This window comes from Alosa alosa, chromosome 1 (assembly GCF_017589495.1).
Source record: "Alosa alosa isolate M-15738 ecotype Scorff River chromosome 1, AALO_Geno_1.1, whole genome shotgun sequence".
Taxonomy (NCBI): Eukaryota; Metazoa; Chordata; class Actinopteri; order Clupeiformes; family Clupeidae; genus Alosa; species Alosa alosa.
Genome location: NC_063189.1, coordinates 32,974,751 through 33,002,716, shown reverse-complemented (window position 1 = coordinate 33,002,716; position 27,966 = coordinate 32,974,751). Strand labels below are relative to the sequence as shown.

At 40.5% G+C, this 27,966-nt stretch overlaps 2 protein-coding genes and 1 long non-coding RNA gene across 3 annotated transcripts in view; 1 reads left to right on the top strand and 2 right to left on the bottom strand.

Annotated features, from left to right (window-relative positions):
* The window catches only part of LOC125294978, a 10,858-nt gene extending 7,037 nt beyond the window's left edge, over positions 1-3,821 (bottom strand). Inside the window, exons 1-2 of the long non-coding RNA XR_007193605.1 lie at positions 3,747-3,821; positions 488-616 (exon numbers count right to left, since the gene is read on the bottom strand). This is a non-coding gene — a long non-coding RNA (uncharacterized LOC125294978). The remainder of the gene's footprint in view (positions 1-487; positions 617-3,746) is intronic.
* Positions 3,344-11,622, top strand: tmem184c (transmembrane protein 184C). The gene is made up of 10 exons (XM_048243779.1): positions 3,344-4,086; positions 4,181-4,311; positions 4,449-4,485; positions 4,891-5,096; positions 5,870-5,944; positions 6,281-6,374; positions 8,559-8,671; positions 8,839-8,938; positions 9,409-9,580; positions 9,759-11,622. Exons 1-10 carry the CDS (start codon positions 3,970-3,972, stop codon positions 10,049-10,051), a joined length of 1,338 nt encoding a protein of 445 aa, XP_048099736.1. The 5' UTR covers positions 3,344-3,969; the 3' UTR covers positions 10,052-11,622.
* prmt9 (protein arginine methyltransferase 9) lies at positions 10,800-27,966 on the bottom strand. Its single transcript, XM_048243588.1, has 13 exons — positions 27,696-27,966; positions 27,280-27,479; positions 25,302-25,450; positions 24,830-25,066; positions 24,426-24,593; positions 23,870-23,972; positions 22,602-22,711; positions 22,151-22,343; positions 20,616-20,799; positions 17,479-18,181; positions 15,925-16,078; positions 13,834-13,956; positions 10,800-13,550 (listed from the first exon to the last, which is right to left on the bottom strand). Exons 2-13 carry the CDS (start codon positions 27,475-27,477, stop codon positions 13,131-13,133), a joined length of 2,742 nt encoding a protein of 913 aa, XP_048099545.1. The 5' UTR covers positions 27,478-27,479; positions 27,696-27,966; the 3' UTR covers positions 10,800-13,130.

Below are 27,966 nucleotides of genomic sequence, written 5' to 3'. Positions count from 1 at the left end.
TAACATGTGCCAGGTTTCATTGGTAGAATTTGTTCCAGATCAGCAGTTGTGCACCATAATGACATCAAGAGAGAGTCCAAAAGTTACTTTGGTGATTGCTCCCCAAACCAAAATGATATGCTTAATGTCCTTGCTAAAAAGAGTATGTTATCAGTTTGACTGCCTTTCTCAAGCAATTATGGTTTAGAGACAGTTTTCAGTGGCCAATTGTATTAAACTCAATACATTTGATAGGTATGTGGTATGTTAATAAATGTATGTATGTATGTATGTATGTATGTGTGTGTGTATGTAAATATATATAAATTGATGGGTTGCTCCTGTACAACAACAAATATATAAATATAATGAGAATTATTTTAGTTCAGAGAAATTTAGTGGGAACCTCTATCTTGCCAACAATGAATTCAATAAAGCTCAAAGGCAAACAGAAGACGGCCTTGGAGGGACACCACCAGTCCGCACAGAATGAAGAGTTCAGACAGACCCAAGGCTGCTTTTGTGTGACAGGCCAAGCCACACTCAGGGAACCGCAGGGATACATAGCTGCAGAGACAGACGTTTCTCATCATCTCTCTCACACCCTTCATTTGGTCACTTCACTGTCAGTGTAAACCTATAAAAATTTAGTTGAAAATGATTAAAACGTATTCTTTGAGGGCTTTGTATTGTTTAGCTCTAAGATAATAAAATTAACAAATAAGTCATGTGTAAGCATGCATAAGCACAGTTCCGATTTGGGAATTAAAGTAACTCAGACTTCCTTTAATTTGGTTTCCTGCAATGTATACTAATTATGTCCCACTTATCTCAAATGTCAAAAGTGAAGTGTGAGAAAATATCCATAAGGAGAGTGGTGGCTGCACATTCAACTGTAAACTAACAATTAGCAGCAATTATCAAGTATATATTATCCTGTATCATTGCTCATTAAGCCTCCCATCCTGTCCCTCAAAATGAGTTGGTTTGTTGCATTAAGTTAAGAAACATTTTTTGTTGATCTTAACTGACTCTGAGCCTGGTGTTTCTCGTGCCATAGTGTTGAGATAAGCGCTGACCTTATCTTAAAGTTCCTTAAGCAATCTCCACACAACAATGGAATGCACTAGTGACAGTGTTCTAATTTCATTTCACATTCTTACGTCATAGATCACAAAAAGATCAGGTCCGCTGGACAAATCCGTTAAAAATCCTGGAAAGTTTCTCAGCTATTGGTACTGTCTATGTTGTATGATGACTCTACCACCTTTGCAAGGAGATTTCAGAAAATGCAGGTTGCTCTTTATTTGGGGAATAGAATCCATGCTGATTTATCCCAGAAAATGTAATCAAATTAGGAAAATATTTATAATTTATATTTATAATAATAATAATAATTCCTAATTTTATATATAACCTGATGTGAATACAAAATGTATCCAAATTAATTGGATAAGAAGACTAGAAACTTTCTGACACACGACTCTAGTAAAGGTTTACAAGAGTTTTTATTTACTTTAACTTTCAAAGGTCGTCTTTTTAAACTGGAATTTTCCACAACCAATCAATGTAGGCTATTTGTCTCCTTCTGTCTTTACAAACATCAGTTCATCTTGGATCAAGGAATAATGCATTCCATCGCTTCTTATCCCTAGGGGAATGAATGAGCAGTGGTCGTCATACTGCAAATGCACAAATGTGTTTCCAGTTTTCACAAACAGAATGTCTGTTTGTCTTCCCTGCCCCAACATGGGAGGCTCCTTATGCCATTTTGTAGCATAGGCCCTTGCAGCCATCCAGCAAAGAGGCCTGATTGTGGCAAGAGCATTCCTAATTTATAAAAGCCAAAAGGATCAATTTAATATTCATGAACAATCTGTCCCAGCCCAACCAGCTATTTCTGTGACTGTGGGGCAGTATGATGACAGAGCGTCACAAAGGAAAAAGTTATGCCTCACCCCATTGTGAAATGAATACACCATCTGAACAAATGCACCTATGGTGTTGAACACCCCCAAATCAATAAACAAGATCTCCACACCCTCCCCAATCATCCCCAAACCATGCTTGATGTGTCTGTACTCATGTATTGAAAACTTTAAAGAACATGTCCTTGGCTGGGTTGGACGCTGACTCCTTCCCTGAAAGCTACAGCAAGCTGAATATTGTGTTAAATATGGGTGATGACTGCATAAAGGTTCATCATATTTGAAGAAACATTCTGGTCTTATGGCTCCACCAACCATATAAAACATAGCCTAACTGTTATAAGGTGCTCTTCTGACAGATATGAGAGCTTGAATCTGGTGTTAGAAAAGTGTCTGAAAACATCAGATCAGATTAAATGTGTTTCACAAAAGGTCAATTTTGTAGCCTCAGTAGGCTAATTTTAAAGTACTAAAAAGGTTAAAATACTGTTTATCTAACAGTATGAGCTTGCTATTTCTATGGAGCGTTATACTGAGGGAAGGCCTATATATATATATCTGGGATACACAAAATATTCTACACAAAACAGGGTGTCTAGGCCAATAGTAGGCTAAGCTAGGCAATCATCAGGCACTGCGTTTCATGATGCTCACAACATGTTTGGTGATAGGCTATTCACAATATGTTTGGATAGCCTAGCTTCTGTCATAGTGTAGACATTAGGCTATGCATTTGTGGTCACAGCTTTATAAAATTACCTTTCACTGGTTCTCATGTGTTAGGAATCTTAATTAGAAACATTTACAGGCTTACCCTTCTATTAAAAAAAAATCTACTGACGAAGTACAAAAAAAGAAAGTGATAAAACTAGACCTACACTTAATTAATTTCAAAGGTTATGCTGCTTTCCCAAATCAAATGTCCAGCCAACTGCAAAGTGAATGAGTGGTAGACTAGCTATTTTATTACCTATCCCTAAAACGTAAGATCATGACACTAACACTAACTAATTTGGAATGTGTTAGCCTCCCCAAAATAACATTTTTAAAACCGTTTAATTCCAGCTCCTCAAAAGCCCACTGAATTTAGAGACATGGACTTGGGATGCCATCTCCTGGTAGGAGCATCAACCTACAGCATTGCATCCGTTCAAAATACAGTCGAGAGCAGGCCGGTCTCACGTTTAAAAACATATCGTATCAGGTATTTGTCATTGAAAAATAAGTTAAAATAAGTCAAGTTAAAATTAGGTTTCAAACGTAGGGCGTAGGCTACCGGGTTTGCGAAGTCGCTCAGCTCAGGATATGATTTCTCGATAAATACCTACACAAAAGAAGCACATTATTTTTATTTTATTTTATTTTTAAGTACACACAACGTTGAACAAGTATACACTTACGTTAAACAGTCATAGGCACACATCTGGACTACATCTTGACTGGAAACAACCCTTTTTACAGGCATTGGTCACATCCAATCAGATTCAGAGAGGCGAGGCATGAAAACAGGAAGTTTGTGGCTAGTCGCAATCTAAGGAACTTTGTTTACATCTTGTAAGACTAGTTTAGTAAGAGCCATTGTCAGTCAAAGCAATCATTTTCTGGGATCTGGAATGGCCTTTTCCATACTTTGCTAGACAAAACTATGATACAACCTCGGTAGTGTCTGGCAAACGTTTAGCTAGTCCAGGCATTGTCACACAGCTGGCTAGCTAGCTACTGGAATGGAGTAACGTTAGCGCCTGAGATCAGGATTTGTTTACAATGAATCAGCTGACTAACGTTAGGTAGTTAGCAAGGTGACTTGCGGACTTCATTCGTTGATAGGTTTAAGCTTACCATGATGAAATGCAGATATAATGTAATATTTCTTCAATAAACCTATTGCGTAGACGAACAGCATGCGTCTGCAACATTGCTAACGATTTAGCTAACGTTAAGCGTCAAACGCCTAAACTAGCTCGCCAGCAAGGATTGTTAGCTTGCTTGCAACTTATTAACAGGTAACTTATCGTTAAATGTACCTTCTGTTAGTTGCCTGGGAGATAAGCTTTGTTCAATAATGCCATGCACATGTGGGAATTGGAGGCGGTGGATCCGTCCCTTGGTAGTGGTCTTGTATATTTTACTCTTGCTTGTGGTACTGCCACTCTGCATATGGGAGCTACAGAAATCAGAGGTTTGTCTGAAACATCTTTTTGTCATTGCGTAGCTTCACTTACATGAGGATATCTAGCCTACTGGTTGTGTCTCATCCCATTTGTTTTCATCAGGTCGGCACACACAACAAGGCATGGTTCATCGCAGGTATTTTTGTGTTCATGACCATACCTATATCACTATGGGGAATCTTACAACATCTGGTAAACTACACCCAGCCGGAACTGCAGAAGCCAATCATCAGGTCAGTCAGGCCTACTCCACCCTTCATATAACATTTAGCCTGTATAATGTCAAGTTGAGTATAAAATGATGGAAGGGCATGGATGGAAGAGACAGTGCTGTCCAGCTTATTTCTCTGACTGATTTTTTGCCTTGCAGGATACTCTGGATGGTTCCTATTTACAGTCTAGATAGTGTGAGTATATTTTCTGTTGGATACAAGTCATTTTATTTGGATGGTTCCTTAATAAGAACTGTACAGGCATGTTGGTTTTGTTTGAAGTTATAAGAGGCCCACTCATTGCTAATTGGATACTGAACCATTGAAAGCACATGATCCTCATCTGCATTACGTGGTTCACTGACTGAAAAAAGATAGAGTGCTGTAGTCTCTGAATATGTTTGCCTTTCTACACTAAAGATTATAAACAGAGGCCAAAAACACATATTAATAAACTTATAATGAAAATGTGCGCACAAGTCTTGTCTGTAATATAAGCCCATTGTAGAGAGCTTCCTGCACTTCATGAAATAGATAGTTTTGATACCATTCCCTGACTATATATATGTTTAATCCTTTTCACTCTTTCCTGTCTTTCAGTGGATTGCGCTAAAGTACCCTGGTATTGCTATATATGTGGACACCTGCAGAGAATGCTATGAGGCCTATGTCATCTACAATTTCATGATCTTCCTGCTGAATTATCTTGGCAATCAGTACCCCAGTTTGGTCTTGATGTTAGAGGTTCAGGAACAGCAGAAGCACCTCCCACCTCTCTGTTGCTGCCCACCATGGCCCATGGGAGAGTGAGTCCTTTACCAGAATTTGGTTGTACAAAACAACTTTTGTATGTATCCCCATCAAACTGCAGATCATGCTGTAGGTTTTACTGTCCATAACTACTATTTATATGTTGCAAGCAGATTGCACTAATGCACATCACAGAACTTAGATACAAAGTATGAGTACAGAGTACACAGGAATTTGACTTGGTGATACAGCACATCATATAAACAGATATTAAAAAGAATAGGTTAGAACTGAGAACACAGAACTTGGACTACTCCCTTGTAGTTGCACATAAATACATACCGGTAATCAGTTATTTCACTTAGAACATCAGTAGTGTTTACAGCATAAATGTGGTTGGATGTAGAAAGTTTCCAGTGAGAGTAGCCAGGTCTAAATAGACTCTAGTCAGGCGAACCCACTAATGAGAAACATGCATGCTCCTAATTCAGAGGTATTTTTGACATGGAACATTGTGTTACGGATTAAAATTCTTGACACCAAACCATGAAAGACATAACCAAGTCTTGATAATGTTGTAAATACTTGTTTTAAAATGTAAAACTATGTTTGAATGGACAAAATAAAAATTACAAATTACAAATACATATAAAAGTAAAATACAAAATGTAAAAAAAAACAAAAAGAAAAACATCACTCCCTTTCAAAACGGGAAAGAATATCAATTTCTGTGTCACTGTATGAGCATAATAACACACAGTCACAGTCATGCTCATAACTCCTTCTTACTCCACATCTCACTCCACATTCATAACTCGTCTTTCTACAGGGTGCTGCTCCTCAGATGCAAGCTGGGAGTTCTACAGTACACTGTTGTGAGGCCAGTCACTACAGTCATCGCACTGTAAGTTCACCTTTAGGCCCTCGGCCCCAGATTTCATGTTTCAGTATTTAGATAAGGCTTAGTCTGCTGTTGGCAAGTAAACCACAAAGAGCTTGATCATGTCTATATTGGGTTAGAATGGTCAATTTTGAGCGGTTAAGAAACTAAACTAAAGTAAAAAGAAGCACTTGACTGATTTGTCATGCTAGTCTGTTTATTATGTGTAGGTTGTGGATTATACGAGCAATTATTACTTTGACTAATTTTGCATAAGAATGCGACACAAATCAACCATGTATCTGCTGGGCCTTCATGGTACTTCTGACTGATATCTGATTGGCAATTTCTCTTTTGCAGGATATGCCAACTTTGTGGGGTCTATGATGAGGGGAACTTCAGTTCAAAGAATGCATGGACCTACCTGGTTATTGTTAATAACCTTTCCCAACTTGTAAGAAAAACTTTTTTGTCCAAATAATATCATATCAAAATTTGTACTATGTACAAAATGGACTGTACATGTTATTTTACTCATTCAAAAGAAGCAATCCTCATTGTGCACTGTTAGAAGTGCAAATAAATTATACAACCCCAAAACAGAAAAAGTTGGGACGTTGTGTAAAATGTGAATAAAAACAGAATGTAATAATCTGCAACTTTCTTAAATTCATATTTCGTTGCAAAAAGGACACAGACAACATATCAAATGTTGAAAATGACAAATTTGACTATTTCATGGAAAATATATGTTAATTTCGAATTTGATACCAGCAACATGTTTTAAAAAAAAGTTGAGACGGGGCTAACAAAATGCTGGAAAAATTGTGTAATGATAAAGAAAACAAAAGGAGGAATATTTCACAACTAATTAGGGTAACTGGCAACACGATTGGGTATGAAAAAGAGCATCCAAGAGAGGCAGGGTCCCTTAGAAGTAAAGATGTAGGGGTATTCATCACTCTGTGTAAACCTGTGTGCACAAATGATGAAACAATGTAATTTTAATGTTTCTTAAGATGCAATTGTGAAGTATTTGGGGAGTTCATCATCTACAGGACATAATATCATTAGAACATTCAGAGAATCCAGAGAAATCTTTGCAAACAAGGGATAGAGCTGAAAAACAAATTGGATGGCCATGGTCTTTTGGACCTCAGATGGCACTGCATCAACACCAGACCTGTTTCCAGACCTGTAATTGTTGGGGCTCAGGAAAACCTCTGATAACCATTGGTTATGTGCACAGTTTGATACTCAATTCAAAAACTACAGCCAAAATTGTAACAGTCAAAACAGCCAACATTGTATTGAGACATGATACAGAAAATACCACCATCTTATCTGGGCCTAAAATGGACTGAGGTAACATGGAAAAAGGTCCTGTGTTTAGACCAATCCAAATTTGCCATTCTTTTTGAAAATCATGGACTCATCTGGGCTAAAGAGGAGAGGGCCTATCCAAGTATCCAACCTATCCAACTTGTTTTAGTGTTCAGTTCAAAACCCAACATCTATGATGGTGTGGAGGAGCATTAGTGCCTACAGCATGGGCATCTTGCACATTTGGCAAAGCACAATCAATTCTGAATGATGTATGGTTTTGAGCAACAGATTTGTCAAATTAGGTGCATAATGGAATGAAAAACATGACTAAGAATACCCCATACTGTTGAGCAACTGAAATCCTATATCGGGCAGTAATGGGACAACATTTCACTCTCAAAACTCTAGCAACTGGTCTCCTCAGTTCCTAAACATTTACAGAATTCTGTTAATTAGACATTTACAGAATTTTGTTAATAAGAGTTGAAGCAGCACAGTGGTAAACATGCTCCCGTCCCAACTTTTTTTGAAACATGTTGCTGGCATCAAATTCAAAATTAACATATATTTTCCATGAAATAGTCCAAATTTTCATTTTCAACATTTGATATATTGTCTATGTCCTTTTTGCTGATAGATATTGGTTTATGAGACGTGTATATTACCACATTCTGTTTTTATTTGCATGTTACACAATGTCACAACTTTTTCTGTTTTGGGGTTGTATGTTGCATGAGTGTTGAATCAGCTTTCCCAAGTTTTTTAACAGTATTTAGTGTTTCTAAAAACCTTTCAACAGACCAACTAGTTGTTCTATAAAAAGTACCAGTGCCCCCATATGGTTCCTGGTCAATTTGAAGAGGTCCTCCTGCAGAAATCATATCTATTAGTCACAACATGGTAGTAATAACCACTTAGTGACAACTGAATAACCATTGCAAGGTGTCAGAAGCACTGGCTGCAATGAACCATGCCCTGGAGCGCACACTGGTCCTCACCCTAGAGGGATTCGGTAGTGGCCAGTAGATTGTGTGTGTGTCAGTGACTTATCCGCTTGAGCGACAACTGCTTCTGTTAACACATTATGACTGAATATAACCCAGTGTATTTCTACTTTAGGTTGCGTGCCTTTAAACAATGTTATTCAACTTGGTGTGTAGTCTGAGCTCACTTCTGTAGGTGGGCTTGCTTCTACTCATTTCCTGTTACATTTTATAAGCAACTGCCGGCGATCTTTAGAATTTCAAACAAGTTTTATTGAGTTACAAATCTTGAAACAGCATACGCATGTTTTTTTCTTGTCTGTTTCCAGTTTGCGATGTATTGTCTGGTGCTGTTCTACAGAACCCTGCGAGAGGAGTTGAGCCCCATCAAACCAGTTGGCAAGTTCCTGTGTGTGAAACTCGTGGTGTTCGTGTCCTTCTGGTGAGCCTAACTGAATTTTATTTCAGTGCTGATACCGGATAGCTGAAATTATTATTTTAATTTGTTATTTACATTACTGATTTAATGGTAATCAAAAGTAAGTTGCTTAGGTAAATCTCTCAAACTATTGCGTTGCTCTAAATATGATTCCCCTCTCTCGTTTAAAGGCAAGCAGTTTTCATCGCTCTCTTGGTCAAAGCAGGGGTGATCTCAGACTCTCACACATGGGACTGGGACAGTGTTGAAGCTGTGGCCACTGGATTACAGGTGAGCATGTAGACCAACGTGGATAAATATACATGCTCAATTACAGAATTTGGCATTGCCTTTCTTACAAACTATAATACATCCTCTAAAGATCTATCCACACTGTCAATGATAAGAGTAAAAATAATAGTTTCAAATATTGATATTTGTTTGTTAGAACAATGTTTACACAGCATACTATAATAACTATATAAAGAATGATATCGCTGTGAAGAACTTTCAGAGCCATTTTGAGAAACCTGACAGGCAATTATAATACATCAACTGTAGAAAAAATTACAATGAACATTTGTGTGAATGTTCATAGATTTGTAGTTACGGCTGTCTTTATAATTATAGTTCTTGGTGTGGATGTGCTTTAAAATTCTAAATTGACTAGAAATCAAGAAAATGTGAAGAAATATTATGTCCCAACATTCACACCAATGACAATGATTTTGACTTGAATATGTTGCGGTTTTGTTTCTTAGGACTTTATCATCTGTGTGGAGATGTTCTTGGCAGCCATTGCACACCACTTCAGTTTCACCTACAAGCCTTATATCCAAGAGGCAGAGGAGGGCTCCTGTTTTGACTCCTTCCTGGCTATGTGGGACATCTCTGATATCAGAGCTGACATATCCGAGCAAGTACGAAACGTTGGTGAGTGTCCTGCCTCCTACATGACAAACATAATGTTTACCACACTTAGCTCGTAGAATTGTGTATAGACCTGCTCTGTAATATCTTGACTTTCTTTAATAATGGTAGTGATATCCGTAGTGTTTAGGATGTGGTTCTTCACAAGCCCCTCTTAAGCAGAAACCGTGTTGTTTGTCAGGGCGAACGGTTATGGGTAGGCCCCGGAAGATGTACTTTGGTGAGGAGCCAGACGAGGATGAGCACAGAGGGCTGCTTTCAGCCGGCTCACAGGACCCAGTTGAAGCCTCCTCCACTCCTGCATCTCCAAAAGGCCGATACCAGGGCCTGGGCCGCACCCTTACCCCCCACTCACTGTCTGCACCTGCCAACCTGAGCACCGCGGCCTGGGACGGTGATGTGGATGACATAACACCCACCCAGCTCAGAGATTCTGCTGAGTCACTAAATACAGATGACGCTCCAGTGACTTAGCTAATTGTCAGCTAGATTGCTACAGTTGCTAAAGTAAAACAGCCAACGTTCATTAGCCTCTGTAGCTTACACACACACACACACACACACACACACACACACACACACCCTGTAAGGGTAGCTAGTGTGTGCCAGGTCTGCCTCACTGACACACACAGTTCTAATGCAAAAGTAATGGCCTCTGAAATGATTCTCCAACTTGCTAATAAGTGGCCAGGGCGTTTGTGTGTGACTGACTGCTATGCATACTAAAGCCAGAGGGTACAGGCTCCTGACATGAGACCATGATTTTCCTTTGACTCAGCTCTCTGGCAGACATGACCAACACAAACCTAAATATGAAACAAAGCACATCCTGTCCAGCAGAATCCACAAATGGCATTTCTAATGGATTTATCTCAGAGACAGCTGTTTGAATGTTAATGTGTGGGTTGTCCTCATGAAGCAAACAATGGTTTCAATATTTTATCTTGAGTTAGCCAAGTTACCTTTTTTTTACATTCAAATGTATTCATTTGATGGAATTCTTAGTTTTTATCAGTTTTATCACAATTTTATGTGTGTGGCTGGATGTCCATGACCGGTTTTTCATGTGATGACTATCTGATAATCTGGACCTGCTATTATTTTCTCAAGCCACCATACGCTCTCTTAACTGTAACATACATCCCCAGTATGTACACTGGCATAGACATGTGTGTTCCACTAGATGACCTGGTCTACAATTCAGATTTCACACTACACTGTATTTATGATGAGAGGTTAAATATATATATTTGGGAGACGTACATGTAGTGCAGACACATTAAGCATAAATGGAGGCCAGCCATATTCCTGTTTCATGCGAACTCATACATGACAAATGTACACCACAATAGTGTTTGCATGCTCATGACAGACATTGCAGAGATTACAGGAACACATGAAATTCACCTTCTCACTGTATTCTACAAACCACCACAGAAAAGTTAATTTATTTCCTGCACCTTTTATGTGGTGCTATCATAAAATCATGCACACTGCCTAGTTCTCGTTTAATACATGAGCATGTACAACCCAGCTGTTTTCTTTCCTTCTTTCCTCTCAAGTTAAACTGACAGCCAAGTGTCCCTCGATTCCACTGGCTATTTATGTTTATTTTTTTTTTTTTTATTTGTTTTTACAAATTATGGAAAACCAAAACCCGGAGGTTCCATATTTCTTAGTTTTCTGCATTAACAATGTATGTTCTGGACCATCTCAACTGACGTTTTAACCAAAGATTTTGTGTATTCACCTGTAGTTAAGGTTCTCTTCATTTGTTGCTCAGTTTGCTGTAATAAATGAAGATGTACCAGTTTGGACATCCAGAGTCTGTGCATTGACTTACAGCTTAGTAGAAGAGGCTGCTCATATAGCTGAAGGCTCATGTTGTGCTCAAGGTACTACTGTATCTTCTCACTTTTTGTTTGGTAGCTCATATTTGCAGTACTAATCATATCAAATGTGATGTGTTTACTGTAATCACGTGCAGCTATGTTGCATTGCCTTATCTAACAATTGTCAAACATTAAATTTTACAGGGAAATGGATTTGTAATCGACCTGTTTTGTTACTGAGCATCACTGTTTGGTTAGGTTTAATTAACATTACTGACATAGGTGACCGTTAAATACTAGTGCCCTAATGGATATTAGTTCATGATTTTATTTTAGAAAATATTCTCCTTTTGAAACATTCCTCCTCAATCTGGTGGTTCGCAGCACTGGTTTGATTAAGCATAATGCTACATGACTAAATATCTTGAGGCCACTTGAGCTATTCCGTGTCAATGAGATAAGGTTGTCGCTGCACCATCTCAGATTTTGTTACAACCTTGTCAGTCCCAAAACCAAGGTTTGTAAAAGTTTTTTTTTTCTTCATCATCTTAGTATGACTGAACCATTAAGAGTTTGTACGGCATGCAAAAAATATATTAAAGGAATTATAAAGGGTATTTGATATTAATCACTATGTTTTCTTTAAATCCCAATAGTTTATTGTTATGTTGTAAAGATATCTGAGTTTTCCACATACAATGGGCACGAGGATGAAACAAGGGAAGGTTGTGTATTTTGGTCATTTTCAAAAGTCTAAAATGGTTTGTGGGGTGGTTAATAGGAACTTGAAAATCTCTGTAAAAGTAGCTCAATGCCTGCACATTTAGTATCAATGTTGGTGCCATTGATAATTAGATAGCGTTCCCCAGGAACAAGATAGATACAGTAAGAGTTCCACAGAATGAGGCAGCAGAGGCATAGCAATGGAACTAAGTCTGTTTCTCTATGAAGGAAACATATTGCGACTTCCACTAAATGAGAACGTCAATTAAAGGATTCAGTATTGAACTACCCCCATATAGATTTTCAAGTTCCTACTAGCTACCCCACATGACATTTTTGTTCTGTAAAAAAATGACCAAAAAATGCAACCCCACCTAATTTAATTCACAGTTTCCCCATACCCATGTTATGAGTACCTCAAATATTGGCACAACATTAATAAAACATTGTATTTGCAGACAAAATACAGATTGATAATCAAGCAGGCACAATTGTTCTATTATAAGTTATACCCTGAATATAACTCTTTTTTGCACTTTGTTCCAAATGTAGAATCTAGGGCCTTATATAAAATCAATAGGCATGCAGTACAAAGTTTTAATGGTCCTGCCATCCTACAAAGTTTAGCGCAAGCTAGAAATAATACTTTAAGATATTAATGCTCAAACAGGGCTTACAAGATCTAAGGGCAAAGAAAACATGAAAACAATCTGAGACAGTGCTGCAACTATTTTGGTCAGATTTGACATGGAATGAGCCACCTTCTAAACTGTGGCGAGTGCTCTCAAGGTGTTCTACTGCTCAGGGAAAGTCAATGAACTGCTCATGAAGTAATACAAAAAAAGACACTAATGTTATTTTTTTTTTTTGTTTTGCACAAAATGTCTAAGCCTCAGTTACATAGTCCAACAACATTCAAACAGTAGTCCTACGTAGCTCCTTTGATCTATCCAGTAAAATCTCCTGGACCTGATTCATCTGTAGGGTCAAGACTAGGATTAAGTGTTTGGAGGCATTGAGTTCATGAAAAACCCTTCTAGCCGACAGGAATCTGTGACAGCAGCTCCCCCTGTTGTGGGTGAGTATGTGAGAGTAGAGCTCTCCACCTTAACGGCAGCTACGGCAGCCCCCTCCTGTTTTGCTGTGTCCATGGCAACGACGTCCTCAGCCCTGCTGGCCTCCATGGCCACGGGTCCGTCCTCCTCCTTGGTGGCGTTGATGGACAGGCTGCTCTTGTGCAGTTGAATAGTGAGCCTGACCGTGTCCCCCGCGGTCACACACAGAGGGTCCTGCAACACCACAGCTGCCTGCTTCCAGTGAGACTCCTGACTGAAGGTGCTGACGCTCCACTCTTCATCCAGGTGAATCTGATACCAGAAGGGGATGGCGGTCACTCTGCCCGAGGCAGTGACCCGCACCTGAGTTGGACACATAGAACAAAGGGGGTTGAAATGAGGGGTCACCACGGCAACAACACACATCATTATTTGTTAAGTGAAAAGATTAATTGCGGAGGGTTTCTACTAATCAACTTTTCAGACACAATAATGCATGATGGCTTTTTAAATAGTAAGAATGAAGTGGAGTAGAGCTTGACTAAATACCGTCTGTAAAAAACACAATGTCTAGCCCGTTGTTTATTGACAGTTTCTCACGCACACAATCTCAACACACATTTTTTCTCGGTCTCTCATCACTCACCATTATTTCTCTGGCTGGATAATTGTTGTGTGTGTTCATGAGATCTAGAGTGAAGAGCTCTGCAGGCTCACTGAGGTATGTGCACTCCAGAGTAGAAAGATCCAGAAAGACATGGATAGGCACCTGCAACCCAGAGGAAGGATCAGTTAGTGTCTGTTCCAGAACAGCAGCATGACGGTTGAAGCTCTCATCTTCATCGGAATAAAACTCTGATAATTGCCATCTTCTGCACCAGTTGCATAGACTGTACTAAGACTATTTTATTAGAGGTCCAATTCCCTAATTCACGGGTATAATCGCAAGGCGCAGCTACAGTGGTTAACCCTCCACCTGGGAACATTTAAGTCCTCCATAAAATCCGAACACCTTTAGAAAGTGTGCACAGTTTGCAGTAATGCGAGGCCTGTATGGACTGCTGTCTAGAAAAGTAGGAGTGGTAATGAAGCGGCACAACAGCATGTCCCTCTCTGCACAGAGAACAAAGGAGCTGTCAGGAGTAGGTGCATTCAGGAGCACAGAGGCTTTTGATGTGACTAATGTAATGCATGCTGATAGATGCAGGTAGAGGTTGTCCTATGCTGAGCACAGTGACGTTCTCCCACGCTGACAGCCAGTCGCATTTGGAGAAGTGCCCTCGACTGAGCACTTCAAAGACGACATCTGTTAAAACAAACGGCCGTCCCTCGAGTGCCTATCTGAAATTAGAACACAAACATGACACACACACACAAACGACAAAAAAAGTGTGTGCTCAAAAGGCTTCTCAGTTCTTCTGATACAGATGGAACTCCACATGAAAGTGAACAGGAAAAAAAATCATAAAAAAACGAGGCAAAATGGTAGAATACCTCACAAACTCCAACAACTGAAAACCTTGGTTTAAAAGATGTCACTTTAAATGTACGTGAATGTCACTCTGCTCCAGATACCATACTGCCTCTCAGGAATAAATGAAAAGAAAACCCTGTGGAATATACTGTAGGTGAACCTTGATGGAGTGCTATACCAAAGAACAAAAGTAATTTTGATTCACTTTGATCTCACAAATTAGCTTTGGTTTTGCCAAGGGGGTGCTTCAGTGATTACGGGCATCGCCATTATATTTAGAAATGACCCCAGCCAGGCCAACGGCAGTGGCCCAAGGTGTCAATAACCGTATTAGTGTTTGGAAAAGACCCCGCTGCTCTCTGCACAAAATCAGCATACAGCAGGGCTCTTCTTGGGAATTACTAGGCCCTGAAATGCCACTTGCTATTGGTGGATATTTAAACTTCTCTGTTCTTGTGGCAGATCATTTCTAGATATTCTCCCATACTTTTTACATTACATTACATTACATTTGGCTGACGCTTTTTAACCAAAGCGACTAACAACATGGTAAACAGTAAGTTTTAGAACAATTCTCACAATTTTAGGACAGTTTAAAAAAAACATTAGAGTACACTTAGTATACTTAGGGTTGTTCAGCAGGCCCTGAAGGCTACATGACAATCTAACATGACTTTTTGGACCCGTGTTGTCCTGACAGAAAACAAATATCATTAGAGAGACCACAATTGTCATCAATGGAACATATTTAGACCTCCTCCAAGCTGAAATGTATACTGACATGGTGGTAATAACTTAAGGTACACATGCTGAAAACCTTTGCTATAGAATATGCAGAATTTACTTTCTTTTTGACAAGTAAGCAATCTGGCAGTCTTGTCTGGGAAGAAATACTTGGCATACAGTACAATAACAGGCCGATGAGATAAGATGCAACTTTGTAGTACGGTGCCACAATGAGATATTGACCTGTATTATTATTCTAGCTGTAAGTATATAGATTTTGCAACATCAGGTTTTACTTTACTGTAGCCGAAACGCATCATTATTCAACACAAACATGCAATAATGACTTTCTAAAAGAAATGTGCCTAAAACAAATATGAGAGCATGGCCTAAATTTAAAGTGCCTTCATCGTTTCCATCCATTTGAAATGAAAATAACAAGCAGACAGTTAACTGTTTATCTGATGACTGATGACAGCATCTGATGTGTTTTTTAAGAGTTTGCATCTTGTACCCCTAAGATTCAGATAAACATACTGTGAACTGGTTGATGAAGGGGGCGATGTTGAAGCCCAGTGTTGGCTCTCTGCCCTGGACTGCACTCTCCTGGAGCAGCATGTCGGACTCCACCAGCAGCCCGTAGATCACGATGCGCTCGGGGAATATACGGCCACCGTCCTCCAGCAGACACCTACGGAAATCACCACACGCTTCATCAACAGATGTGCACATGTAGAGTTTTCCAGCATACGGCAGAAAATAATAACTACATAGTGGAATAACATAAATGACTGCCAGATTTAAATTACTGTCAAACTATTTAATATTAAATCTTTAATGAACCAGGGTATATACAGAAATTCTTAAGTTGAATTTAATACCTTTTAATACCTTTCACAATATTTTTTAATACCAACATGACTTCGAGCTGCAACTAGTAGAGAATGCTGGAGAATGTGGGCCCCATGTGATAAAATACTTTTGGGCCTGCATGCTCCCCGTGACGAAAATTTTGAAAAATAACCCCTTAAATGATGACTTCTGGGGAATTTTGTGGAAACTAATTGATAAATTGACTTAAAATATATTATATTATAATATATTGATATTGAATACAGCCTATAAAAACCTACACAGGTTGTTATATTCATCTAATTTTAAGCAAGTCTATTGGGACTTTGATCTCTTTGTTTTTCCCCTTTCATTTAATTATATACTTGTTTGAATGAAAAGGCCTTCTGCCTTTATGGGGACTTTTAATTTGAAAAGGGGTTATTGTGATACTGTATGTAGGCCTAGTTTAGGCTATGTCTGCTACTCTTACAGCCTGTGTCATTGAAAACGCGATGGCGCAAATTATTACTTTTTTGGATGACAATGACAACTGGTAGCGTAGACATACTGATAACTTTGATTAAGCCTCAATGACGCATATTTATGTGGAGAGACAGTAGCCCTTCGTGGCCAATGAGCCACTGAGCCAGGCAGTAGACTCTTCCACCTCTTACTACGTCTGCACATTCTTGTTTGCTGGCTAGTAGACTCCATACATTCACTCCCATCCAGGTGACATCTATTGTCAGACGTGGCAATAAGCCTCTTGGCTGTTGCCAACTAGCCTAAGCCAGTCTTTGATCTCGAGTCCTCTAACCAAATGTCCGAAAAATGAAATTTTCCCATGATTTCGTCAATAGTAGCGAACTTTTGGCAACAAGTTTGGCAGCAAGCTAGCCGTATATCCAGTGAGTTTGAGGGGGCGCTAAAAGTTTTTACCGCGAACGCACACTGACATATCGCTCAGGTCCTCGCACATATAATTAATATAATATAAATAAATTCACACGAATTTTAGGAGATAGGCCTGCACTTAACACAAATGGAAAACCTCATAGTTAGTAGTTTGAAAATTTAATACCTCATCAGATGATGTTTATTACCTTTTAATACTTTTAAATGGCCTTAAATTTGGCTAATTTCATTTACTACCTTTTAATACCTTTTACAACCCCGCAGACACCCTGTGAACAGCCGTATTAAATTCTCCAGTACTTGTATTTGTCAAGCCCAATGCATCAAAGGTTGCATCAATACCTGGCCAACGTGGCTTTCTCCATAAGCTTCTGTCTAAGCAGCCCACAGGTCTCTACACAATCCAGCACGATGGCACTCCACAGTTTCTCGGTGGTAGGCCTCTGAAGAACAGCTGAATCATCCTCCACGTGATTGAGCCAGAACTCCAGTGCCCCCACGGGCACTCCGTTGCCCTGCGCAAGCAGGCGCAGGATGGTCTGGTGCTGTTCCTTCTCCACGGAGCTGTAGGCCCGCACCAGGCCGCAGCCTGACTCAGACCCATCAGCTAGGTGAAGACCGAGCTGAGCGGCGATGAGGGAGATCAGGGAGAAGCCCTCACTCACGTCCAGCACGTACAGTGGTTCTGAGCCCTCGGCAGTGACCGGTGACCCGCTGCGGGTCTCTTTGAGACGAGTCAGTAGTTTGTTCATAGCTGCCTGGAAGTTCTGGTGGTAATGTGTGTTGTTGAGTAAAGCGAGTTCTGAGCACTCCAACATGAAGGCCTCCAGGGGCCCCTCGGGGTCCGTCTGCAGACCGGCCAAAGCGCTGCACAGCTCCACCTCTGGGTTGGAGGCCGAGTCCGAGCCCCAGACGTCTCCTCCCTCCCAGCTGTCCAGTCGGAGCACACAGCCGTCCCTGACCACAGCCACGCAGCACAGGCGCAGGTACGCATCCTTACACGACACCTCCACCAGCAGCCGGTCGCCAGGCTTTACTGCACAGTCTGCAGCACACACACACACACACACACACACACACACACACACATATTGACCTATTCATGTTTCCATGAAAAATATCTACAAAATATCAATATAATTATATCACACTACATACTAAAGACGCCATCCACAATTCAGCCAAAATAACATCAACAGCATATCAACTTAGACCCCTCCCTTCCGTGTTGCTGAAGCAGCGTGTCAATTGGCTGTAATTGAGCAGAGTTTTGGGCACACCCTGGATGGACAGCTAGAGGAGCCATTTGCTGTATTTGAGGAAAGTGCACTGGATTCAAATGGACTGAGGTAGAAGCTTATCACCAGGAGGGTCCAAGCAATTCACATACAGTAACTCCAGAAACTCGTGAATATGGAGAAAAATTTAGAAGAGAATTACGACTACCACTTCCACTACCATTACTACTACAACTAATAATAATAATAATAATACTTTTATAATGATTTAATTCGTGAAAAACTATGTATAGAAATATATACTTAATTTAATTTCAAGCCTGAAGTGACATCTTGGTTAACTATCAAACTTTGAGGAGACAAATCCCAGGATGATTTTCTTCAGCAACTTTTTATTCATGAAGCTAAAAACTAGATCTGGCACAGAACAAGAAGCTTTGCCTTCTCCAAAAGGAGACAATAAAAGAGATAGGAAAGGGGGGGGTGGGAGGCTGGGCTGTAGGCAAATGAGATTTGGGGCACTCAAAGTCGACTCCTTAAGGAATAACATCTGTTCGCATTCTGGCAGTGCTGTGTGTATTTGTGTGTGTGTGTGTGTGTGTGTGTGGCAAAAAAAAAACATTTGTGGAAAATGCATATTTATGCCACATAAGAATTTCATGAACCCTAAAGAGTGTCACAGGCAGTGGTGGTGCACATGTCACCACGTAGAGGGAAGAAAACGGATGTCAGTGATCATGTGTGCTGGGGAGGGAGAAGGAGGGCTGCTAGAGATTCCCTTGATGACGCCGCTGTCAATTAGTGTGAGTGTGACAGGAAACAGGAAACCTTATCAAAGCCTTCATCATAATGCTTGCCTTCATCTTCTGCAGCTTAGGCTAATACATGAGCATCTGTTCAGCCCAGTCAGAGCAGCATTAGGCCTCTATGGCTTCTTCTATCACTACAGCTCAATGCAAGTTAACAGCAACATCTAGATTTCTTAAAAAACATGTATGTATAAACAGGTATATATGTATACATACACAGAACAACACATTGCATTTATATAGCACTTTTCAAGGCACCCAAACTGCTTTACATATAAACATGCATTAAAAAAAGTAATAGTAATTCAACAAAGAGTATAGCTTCCACCACAGCCTATAAACTGCCAAAACCTACAAAATCACTCATTGGTATACAGTGTGGAGTGGTGAAGTGACCAGAGAGTGTGGTCTCCACTCCAAAGGGTATTTGTAGGGCTCAAGGCCTGCACTAGGGCAGAGCGCAGCATTGGGTGGTTGCTAGCAGCAGGCCTCAGTGTAGGTCTGCACAATTAATGGATTTTTAATCATACTCGCAATTTGAACTTTGCAATGAGGTTTATGCCAAACGTCAGAAGGCTACACCTGAAAACAGGTCTAATCACATCCGCACATTGTACAAAAGCATATGAAGACCATTTTCCAATATAGCTTAAAGACTACCCTGACCTATATACACTTATTTATCATTATTTTTGCCGTCCACGTGTCAGAATCAACATTATCGCTCAACAAACAAATGTAATCAGACCTGCTTTCCGGTGTAGCCTTCTAGTGTTCAACATAAACCGCATTAGCTAATTGCAAAGGCTGAGATTAATCGTGCAGCTTGCAACTCTGTCCCAATGATCTATGATTTTTATATTCAGGTCTTCCTCTTTGTGTGACAGGTAGTGAAGCTCACCCAACAGGTATACTGTTCACTGTTCACTAGGCATGCTCACTAAACAGAAGTGGTCCCAACTTAAAGCAACATTTTGAATATTGAACTGAAGCTTGACTTTCAAAAATTATATCGCAAATCAAATTGCAATCGTAATATCTTTAAAGCAACACCAAAGCACTTTTCCTCTGTCGCACGCACGCTATTTGTTTATCCAGCACCCACTTTGCATATAACGATGTCCACAGACAAGGTAGAGTATGTTGCATGATTATATTAAAGTATGAGGTATTGCGACATCAGAAGCAAGTCAAACGTGTAGTTTCGTATGTCTCATTCCATCGAACTACAGATCCGTTACCCGGCAAACTTGCATAGTGCGGCAAACTTGCATAGTGCGGTTATAGCCAATAGAGGGGCGCGAAGCAAATGCAGAAGTGCCATTCACCCTGTTACGAGCTGATGAACCACTGAAACAAAAAGCTCTTTGGTGTTGCTTTAACCCAAATGGTGCAGCCCAGTGTGGTGTGGGCAGTGAGGGAGGCGTCTCACCCTGTGGGCCCTGGATGGGGTAGATGGCCTGCTCCCAGCACGTCTTCTCCTGAGGGGCAGTGGACAGGCTGTTCTCCTCATCCAGATGCAGCTGGAACCAAACAGCCAGGGCGTCCAGCACGCCCTCCTGGGTCACGGTCAGACTCAGCCGGCTCACCTCTCTGGAGCACAGGCCCTCCAACTCCTAAAGGAGATCATAGGCCACAGGGGTTACTTTCCTAGGACATCACCTTAAGTTTAGTTACAGCATGAGCATTCTTTTTCAAAGGTCTGTGTGTGTGTGTGCCACATTATCTGTCGAACCGTTGGCTTGATTAATTTGAAACTTACCAGGTGTCTCGCTACGGCAGTGGTTCTCAACCTTTTTTGAGCAAACGCCCCCATGACCTTACTTTGATCCTCTGGTGCCCCCCACACACACACACACAATTAAAAAAAAAAAAACACTACACCCCCGGTAGGCTATGGGCCACTCACACTCATGCTATATTGCTTGAATAAAAAAACGAGCCCATTTCTGTGCTGTTTTGGTTTCTTCTGGAATTATAAGAAAATGTCCCTATGAGCCTATTTTATTATTAAGCAGATTTAGACAGATGTAAAAAAAAACTCTCACGTTCCCAGCGCCCCCCCCACGTTCCCAGCGAAGTTGTATGAACGCCCCCATTGAGAAACCCTACGCTACGGGCACGAGTAAGTGCAGTGCCAAGTTTGACATTGTTTGGGTAAAAAATGCAAAAGATATCGATAAATATATTGGTATAAGAAGCACACGGTTGGTTTTCAGCGCAGGACCAGAGACAGAGAGGGTAAGCAGAGTTTTGGCAGCAATGAATCAGGGCACATCACGGGTCAAGATGTTAGGATGATTATCACGTCTGACGTCAACAATGAAGATTCCATGTACGCAGTTTGCTTGCATAAAATGATTCCATGGATTTTGCAACAACACGGCAACAAACACGGGTACTCGGTGGCTATTCAAAATTACGTAAAAATTATGTGCAATAAACTGACACTTTGAATAGCCAAACGGCGTTTCAGGATGCCACACAGCTAGAATGACAGACAGAGCGACATGTCACTTTTGCTACCAAATACTGATTCTGAGTCACATCGTTGAAATTTTCAAATGATGATGCATCTTTCTACAAAATAGTTTGTCTTCTATATCATTAAGTTATTCAATAGGCTAAACATATATCAAAGCTTTAAGCTTATGTCATTTCACTCAGCTACAGACAACAAGTGGCAGACAGAGCGTGTCACTTGAGCATGTCACTAGTGATGGAAGACTGTTGAGTCACATCATTGCAAATCTCATCCATGAGATGATACATGATTCCCCAAAATGGTTTTTCTTTTTTATCAGGAAGTTATTCAATAATCTTAACAATAAACATATAGCCTTAACTCAAAACAGCTGTTAGTAATTTTGATCTGTAAAAATGTCACATGCAGCCATGCCTAAATTCTGCTTACTAGAGCTGTAGCTGCCTGGCTGCTTTAGCTGTTTGGTCAGCAGTAAACTGCACCTGAGGGTCGTTGAAATCGATGTCCAGTGCTCGGAACGGGCTGGTGAGGGGTGTGTATCCTCCAGGCAGCCGGCTCAGCCTCTCAGTGGTGTAGGGCTCAGTGGAGTCATCTGCATCTGCCGAACAGCTCACAGGGCTGTGGATCTCCCCCACTGCATCTAGAGCAAGGCCACCCACCGCAGACACACAAAGCCTGCATACGTGTACACACACACACACACACACACACACACACACACACACACACACACACACACACAGCATTTTAGCATTGGGGCCTGATGACCAAATGGCCACCAAGTGACAAGACTTGCCTTAAAGGATTTTGACCTGAGGTACATCAACTAGTAGAATAAAGTACTGGCTCACATCTGGGACGGACACCCCCACCCCCAAGTCACCTGTGGTGTCACAGGATCTCCTGGCTCGGACACCCCCAACTCCAACTCACCTGTGGTGTCGCCGGATTTCCTGGCACTGCACCGCCATTCCAAAGACGGTTGCTCCTGCAGGAATGACACGGCCTGTCTCCGAGGGGCTCGTCGGGGAATCCTGGGAATTCTATAGGACACATTTAGGGTCTTCAGTTACAGCATCACATCTTTTCAAATGCACATTCCTGTTGACCAAGAATATGCACTTTTCAATATTTCAGTTAACTATCAAATGAAAAAAGGTATTTTAGTACAGTAGGCAGTCTTACATCGGTCAATGCAGAGAAAAATAAACGTTATAAAAATGCTGCTAAAATACTTTTAGACCATGTAAACCAAGATGGGGGGATTTGTTTGGAAACACCTTGTATTGGTTAGAAAACTATTCCTGAAAACAAGTGAAAAGTGTGAACTGTGTGATACTGAATTGTGGAGCAGATTTTTGGGCTATTGTTTGGCCAGTCCTAAAAAGGGGTATTGATGATGAGATTTTCAGGCAGGCTACGCCAGGCATGTAACTGAAGCGTTCTGTTCACAAAGTGTACATTCGTATTTGTGGAAACGGGTGCGCACATCCAAAATATGTTTTAACTGGTGCCAGATAACACGTGTCAGAGAGAGAGAGAAGGAGATGGTCTGCACACTGTATATGGGCTCCAAGAAATACTTTATTTATTCTAAAAAGGCAATGTTTCAATCTCAACAGATCTTCATCAGGCCTGATGAAGATTTGTTGAGATCGAAACAGAGATTTAAAGTCCTGCCATGTATTCCTATGCACTTAATTTAATATACTTGCCAATACTATCTCTACTCATTTGGATTTGTCTGGCTGGTGACAAACTCATATATTTATTTTTGGTTCACAGGGTTTTTAAAAAACACTAAATGTTAATAGTGCATCCATGGATGCTTTTACAGTTCTCCCAACTATCCACTAGATGGAGCTGTTACTCAGGCTTGTCTAAAGCCGTACATTTCGGTTCTGGGCTTATCAGTATTAAGATGGAAATACTCAATTGTCAGGATAAAGTGTAATAGAGCATTTTATTACTAATACGTATTATGACATTCTCCAATGAGTGAAGTTTCAACATGAATGAATGGGCACACATAACATTACAAATAGAATTTCCCAAACTGAAAGAGACACTGGTAACCATTTTCATTTGATCAACATACACACACAGAGACATACAGACACACATACACACACACACACACACACAAACACACACGCACACACACACACAGTGTTTTAATCTTTTCTGCACATAAGGTTTACCTGAGGAGGCAGAAGGAGGTGGTTCCAGGCATGAATTAAAGTCTCAATGATGCCTTCGCCGAACAGCCCTGCATCTACAGTCTCAGTGACAACTAATGACACCCTATGAAGAACATAGTAGTACAACATAAGAATGTAGGTTGAAGTGAGACTATCGTAACAAATGAATATGACATGTAGTCTACAGTTATGTTGATTATACCGAACTGATCAACTAGAGCAGAATATATTTTCTGAACATAACTGACACCAAACAGGGAAAACAACAACTAAGTATTTTTTTTTTTTTTTTTTTACTTGTGCTAGACTTAATAAAATGATGTTTTTGGGGTCTAAATTCTCAAAAGCATTAGTATATATGTAAAATATAGTAAAGGCTTGTCTGTCCCAACTGTTTTGGTGCATGCTGCAATAAAGACACTGTATGTTGTAGTGTTCTTGATATGGTACAGGCTGAACAGCATTTATAAACCACTCCATTGTAACTCCACTAGAATTTTTCAAACTGTTGGAAATGGAGTTACGCATAGCTGACAATAGAACCTCTAAATCCTACCTTTTGGGAATGTCTTTGGGAATCTCCATTTCCAGAGACTTCATGTGGAGGATTTTTATGCTGCCTTCCATGTCATTGGCAGCCACCACCTCACAAGCCAGCTCATACATGGTCTTGGACAGCTCACATGCGTACACCTCAGCTGCTCCAGCCTTCTTAGCACACATCCTGAATGCAGAGGAAATTTTACAGTACCACACACGTTCTCCCAGTAGTGGAAGACAAGGAAATATATTTTCAACACATACAGACACCACTTTACTGTGAGGACATTCGTCTATGATATGAAAAAGACATTATCCTTTCTGCTCAAAGAAATATAATTTCTAGTGCAGCATTGTCGTGTTGAGAGACTACATATCTTTATTACCAAATCAAATCAGAGTAGCACAATTCAGTCTAACCCTAGTATGCCCGTGCCAGCACCAATGTCAAGCACAGTACTACAGCCCCCACGCACTGCCTTCTGGATGGCCAGCTGGTACTTGTAATTTCGCCCACGGTCATTGAGCATCAGGAAGTGCCACCGCTCCACAAGCCAGTTGGCCACACGGTAGAAGTTCTCTTTGGCCTCAGGGAAGTCCGGTCTCAGTTTCAGCGCTTTGTGGAAATGGCCGGCAGCCTCGTCTCTAAAGCCCATTCTGTGTCAGTGAAAACAAAGTCAATATTTCATCTTGCTACCTTACACTGCCATGTGCATACAACGCCTCATGATTTATGTCCATCTCTGGAGAAAAGTTCTCCGCCTAGCTTTACTTTATTACTATCGGCCTTTACTTGAGATCAGGAAGTCCTCTTTGGCAAACTAAGCTGTATAATATATTTTGTACATATTTTCTCCCTTTAGGGCAAAGTGATATCCAATGTTAAAGTTACCTGAAGAGGTGCTCCCCCATACTATTCAGGATGACCTCGTCCACAGGGAACAACTCTAAAGCTTGCTCATAGCAGTCAAAAAGATCCTGAATCCGCCCCAGTGAGTCCAGCTCCTCTGCCCATTTGAAAAGAGTAAACCTAAAAGATTCCTAAAAGACAACAGAAAATGATGAGGACTGGGGTGGCAGGAAAGACAAATCATCTCATTTAGTGCCCATCAGGTACACAATACTGTAAAGGTGCCACCACAATGCCAGCCCATTAAAGGTACACTATGCAGGTTTTGACTCTAGAGTCTAGAGCGATATATTTATATACTGTAAATAGCAAACTTCTCGTGATATTGCCCTTGTAGCTGCCCTCATATGGCAGGTTCTTTATTGGTGTCCCAATAGATGCAAGAAGAGGTGCTAAAGTTCATATTTGGGTGCTCTTTGGTTAAAACATGAATAATGGGTAGACTCAGTTGAGACACTTTTTACTGAAAAGAAGTGATTTTCCACATGACATTCCATATGCCATTTCCTTAGTTTGTAGACTAAAATATTATCAATCAATAAGTAATTTGTATTTTCCACAATTAGCTCATAAACATAAAGTGCATTTTTGTCTCGACTGTGTCTCAACTGTACCCATATTGAGTATGCCTACATTTGAGACAGTACCTGGTACAGTTGAGACACCCATTTTTAATGATGTATAGTTAACTAACCGTTCATTGCAAAATTTAATAAATAAAAACATAGCAATTGCAAAGTGTTTGTAATTTAAATTCATTCATTTCATTTACATTAGTGTTGGTTAAAAGGAATACTACATGAACAAAATATGTGACACAGGAAGGCACTGCTGATATGATGCAACACCTTCACCAGCCATCTTGTGAGACTTGCAAAAGAAAGTCATACGGGCTCTGTCCTAGCCAGAGATAAATTGCCCCACCCACCCTCTATTCCACTGCTTTGAGTTACTAAGACTGACTGAGCTAAATTAATATCATAATGCCTGCCTTATGTTTCAAATTGTCAACAGGCTGAACTCTCAATTGAGTAGTCTTGTTCCCATCTCCAGCCCCCAGCACTCATCTGGGAACGAGAATCAAACCGCTCATATCAGGAAAATGTCGCCGACATGTGCGTGCCAGTATGAGTGTTGTCTGTAGGGGGCCGCAGATCTGGAACAGGACTGATGATGGCCTCAAGGTGTTGCCCTCTATCTCCAAAAAATAATTTCCTACTAACCTATATCTAATATACTAATAACTGTTTTCTCATGGACTACTGGGATGTATGTGTATGATTGTATGTGTATGTAATGTTAAGTATGTATGTTATGTGTTTTGGTGCGCTCTTTGCGTGCATTTACTCATCATCATCATCTGGTTGCAGGTGGTTACTGTGTATACCATTGTCTGTACCACTACCCTTTCATGAACCATGGGCCCCCACCTACAGTATAAGCTTTCCTAGCTTCCTTGGGGGACCCATTCACTCTACCCAATTGATTTTGCATCCCAACTATATTATTGTAATGTTTGAAGTGGTATTGTGAATAAAACTCAAACTCAACTCAGGAATAGATATGGCGAACAGTAAATGGAATGTTCAAGTAATAACAATATCAATACAATGTGTGTCTCAACTGTACCCGCTGACCACCTCACAGTGTGAAAATACCATAATGCCAATATTAAGTGCCTTTAAGCTGGGGGGAAATATTGTCCAGTGTTCAGAAAGTTGTTCAGTGCAGCGTAAGGTACAATGTATGACAAATTAAGATCTACACATGAATAGGGATATGTTACTAGAGCTGTTTAGGTATTCTATGCAGACCTGCACAAACAGTGCACTTATGCACTGGTAATACTGCATGCAGTGCACTTATGCACTGGTAATACTGCATGCAGGGGCCCTTTGAATCCACCCGGTGCCCTTCAAAGATGCAACTTTTAGACAATTTAGGTTTTTAAACACCTTACCTTTGTAAAATCTTTCAGCAGAGGCTCCAGATTAAGGACCAAGAGGTAGTGGACATACGCCGTGCCATAGTCTTGATTATAAAGGCACTGCTGAGCACTCTCCAAGGATCGCGACACCAATTCATTCCTTGCGGAATCTTCTCTTGGGGCCCGCCGACTGCGTCTTGACCGCTTGGGACGCGTCGTTGCGTTTGGCATTTCTGCAAAAATGTGGTATCTTAATAATATCTGCTGAATAGATAATCAGCCGCATGCTAGCCGAACAAATAACGGTGCGTGTGCGTGATTGCACATCGACTCTATAACGCCAACTGACAGTTAACGCAGAAACAAATCACTCACACAACACAATAACTCAGTCATTAACCAAATGCTTACAATAAAGATTGCTAGCTAAATGCAATAAATTAACTTACTGTATGTTTCTTCTTAGCTGGTTGCTTTAACGTATCTAGCCTAGGTTAGCAAGAGAGCTACATGTACTAACGTTACAGAAGACAGTCGCCTGTTTAAGTGGTCAAACATTGTCTCTTTAAATCGGGCATGGTTTGCAAAGACTACATGCGGACATTTGTTATGAATATATTCTGTGTATTATGTAGGACCTTCTTCAATTCAGGTAATAAAAGGCTGAAACAGCATGAGTTTTATTTGCATGCAAGCTAGCTGCAAGATCCACTGGTCCGT

What these genes read in the sequence shown, in the direction of transcription:
- tmem184c (XM_048243779.1), top strand. Translation starts at nt 3,970, where the DNA reads ATGCCATGCACATGTGGGAATTGGAGGCGGTGGATCCGTCCCTTGGTA. An exon ending in CTGCAGAAGCCAATCATCAG is followed by an intron (nt 4,312 to 4,448) that starts GTCAGTCAGGCC and finishes TTTGCCTTGCAG; the next exon opens with GATACTCTGGATGGTTCCTA. An exon ending in CGAGCAAGTACGAAACGTTG is followed by an intron (nt 9,581 to 9,758) that starts GTGAGTGTCCTG and finishes GTTGTTTGTCAG; the next exon opens with GGCGAACGGTTATGGGTAGG.
- prmt9 (XM_048243588.1), bottom strand. Translation starts at nt 27,477, where the DNA reads ATGCCAAACGCAACGACGCGTCCCAAGCGGTCAAGACGCAGTCGGCGG. An exon ending in TGCTGAAAGATTTTACAAAG is followed by an intron (nt 25,451 to 27,279) that starts GTAAGGTGTTTA and finishes GTTGTCTTTTAG; the next exon opens with GAATCTTTTAGGTTTACTCT. An exon ending in ATCCAGCCAGAGAAATAATG is followed by an intron (nt 13,551 to 13,833) that starts GTGAGTGATGAG and finishes TGTCCAACTCAG; the next exon opens with GTGCGGGTCACTGCCTCGGG.